This window comes from Pteropus vampyrus, unplaced genomic scaffold (genome assembly GCF_000151845.1).
Source record: "Pteropus vampyrus isolate Shadow unplaced genomic scaffold, Pvam_2.0 Scaffold63, whole genome shotgun sequence".
NCBI classification, from domain to species: domain Eukaryota; kingdom Metazoa; phylum Chordata; class Mammalia; order Chiroptera; family Pteropodidae; genus Pteropus; species Pteropus vampyrus.
The window spans coordinates 1805505-1807638 of record NW_011888844.1 but is presented as its reverse complement, the minus strand read 5'-3'; the positions used below and the strand labels follow the sequence as shown (position 1 = coordinate 1807638).

Genomic DNA, 2134 nt, shown 5'->3' with positions numbered 1-2134 from the left:
AGACAGAGAAAAGTAAATACCATTTGATTTCACTTATATGCGGAATCTAAGGAACAAAAAAGAAACTAATCAAAAACAGACTCATGTATATAGTGGACAATTTGGTGACAGAGGGGAAAGGGGTTTGGGGGTCTAGGAGAATAGGTGAAGGGTTAAAAAAGTAGAAATTAGTAGTTGATAGATGGTCACGGAGATGGCGAGCACGACATAGGGAATGTAGTTAGCATTAATATATTGGCAAGGTAGAAAACCAAGGAGAGAAAGAGCAATTAGGGGGATCGTTTTATAACTATATAAATGTCTAACCAATGTACTGTATACCTGAAACTAATTAAAATAAATTAATTAAAAAAAAACTTAGCCAAAGAATATATAGTTTATTTGTAGGAGAGGTGTTATTCCAATATACTATTCTTTTACTTTTTGTCCTTGACGTTCCCACCTCTACTCTCCCAGTCTCCAGTTGAGAACTATTACTGTAGATTTGGGAGGGAAAACAGGCTTGAGAGAGATCCTTGGATCAGATTGAGAGTCTTCAAGGTATAGGAGAGAGTTGAATGGATTAGCTACCTAAGATTGTGAGTTCAGATAAATGAGCAAGACGACTGAGACCAAAGCCATTATTGAATCTCAGTTTGTTTTAAATATTAGGGATATAAAGACTTTTTATTGAACTATAATGGTTTATTTTTAGACTTATTTTTTAATACCATCAATTAATGTTCTAGTTTTTTTCATTGCAGTTAAATCTCTTAAGGAAAATATTTTCCTTATGATGAGTACAACTATCTCATTTATTTTCTTTTTAAGGTTACTAAATTCCATATATAAGTGAAACGACACAGCAAAAAAAAAGATATTGGTGTATGTGTGTGTTGCTTTTTTTGGTTCATGTTTTTAGGGGAATGAGGGGAATGAGAATAGTTAAATCTTTCTTGATCATATATGAATTTGAAATGATTCTGAGCTTATTTTTACTTCCTTTTATGATTAAATTGGTTTAAAAGCATACCTTTGTTTTAAAAGAAAATGATTTATACCTATTTCCAAATTACTTTAGTTTGAGTAATTCAACCAAATTTGACAGGACTGAAAAAATTGGTTGGTTTCATTTGCTACAGGTCACCTATCAGCTGTATATAGTGGGGTACCAGAAGTATATTCATTAAGTCAGCAGTCCTCAACCATTTTGGTACCAGGGACTGGTGCTCCTGTGAGATCTAATGCCTGATGATCTGGTAGAACTGAGGCAGTGATGCTAGCACTGGGGAGTGGCTGCAAATACAGATGAAGTTTTGCTCACTCCCCTGCCATTCACCTTTTACTGTGCAGCCTAGTTCCTAACAGGCCTCAGACAGGTACTGGTCCACACCCCAGGGGTCAGGAACCCCTGCCTTAAGTGACCTAGTCTTCTGGTCCTATTTTGACCTACTGTCATAGATCCAAATGATTTGATGATCATATATTACAAATCTCAATTTTTTTCCTAAAGAATTTCATTGTGTATTCTAAGTTGTGCTAAATTGTGTTACTTTTTATTTGTTTTAGTTTGAAATGCTTACTGGTACACTACCATTTCAAGGTAAAGACAGAAATGAGACCATGAATATGATATTAAAGTAAGTGCGAACACTATTTCTTTTTCTTTTGGAAAAGATTTCTGGCTTTTAGTTTTGAGAAACTTGTTATGAGTTTAAATTGACACAAAGAACATTTTTCACACTGCCTTGTTCCCTTCTCCTACCAAATGGGGGACATTATTTGCCATTGTGAAAGCATTCTTTAAAATTCTTTTTGAGATTTTTAAATTTAGAAGTATGGCTAGATTGAAATTAATTTTCTAAAATCCTTTTTTCCAGAGCAAAACTTGGAATGCCTCAGTTTCTTAGTGCTGAAGCACAAAGTCTTCTAAGGATGTTATTCAAAAGGAATCCAGCAAATAGATTGGGTATTGTTTATTTTGTTAGCTTTTATAACAATATACTGTGTGCTTTGGGAGCAGCATAATTATAACTGTTTTTTTGGCTTAAGTTCCTTTATTGCTGCTATATATTTATATCTAGAACTTTGCATTTTGTATATACAAAGATTCCCATAAATTCTGTTAGGTCTTTGATTAAAACAATGGAGTTGT

General features: G+C 33.6%; 1 protein-coding gene across 1 annotated transcript in view; it reads left to right on the top strand.

Moving 5' to 3' along the window:
- RPS6KA6 (ribosomal protein S6 kinase A6) overlaps positions 1–2134 on the top strand; it is a 127755-nt gene that overhangs the window by 92998 nt on the left and 32623 nt on the right. Inside the window, exons 10-11 of the mRNA XM_011361147.2 lie at positions 1549–1619; positions 1860–1948. Coding sequence (XP_011359449.1) covers positions 1549–1619; positions 1860–1948 — 160 coding nt within the window. The remainder of the gene's footprint in view (positions 1–1548; positions 1620–1859; positions 1949–2134) is intronic.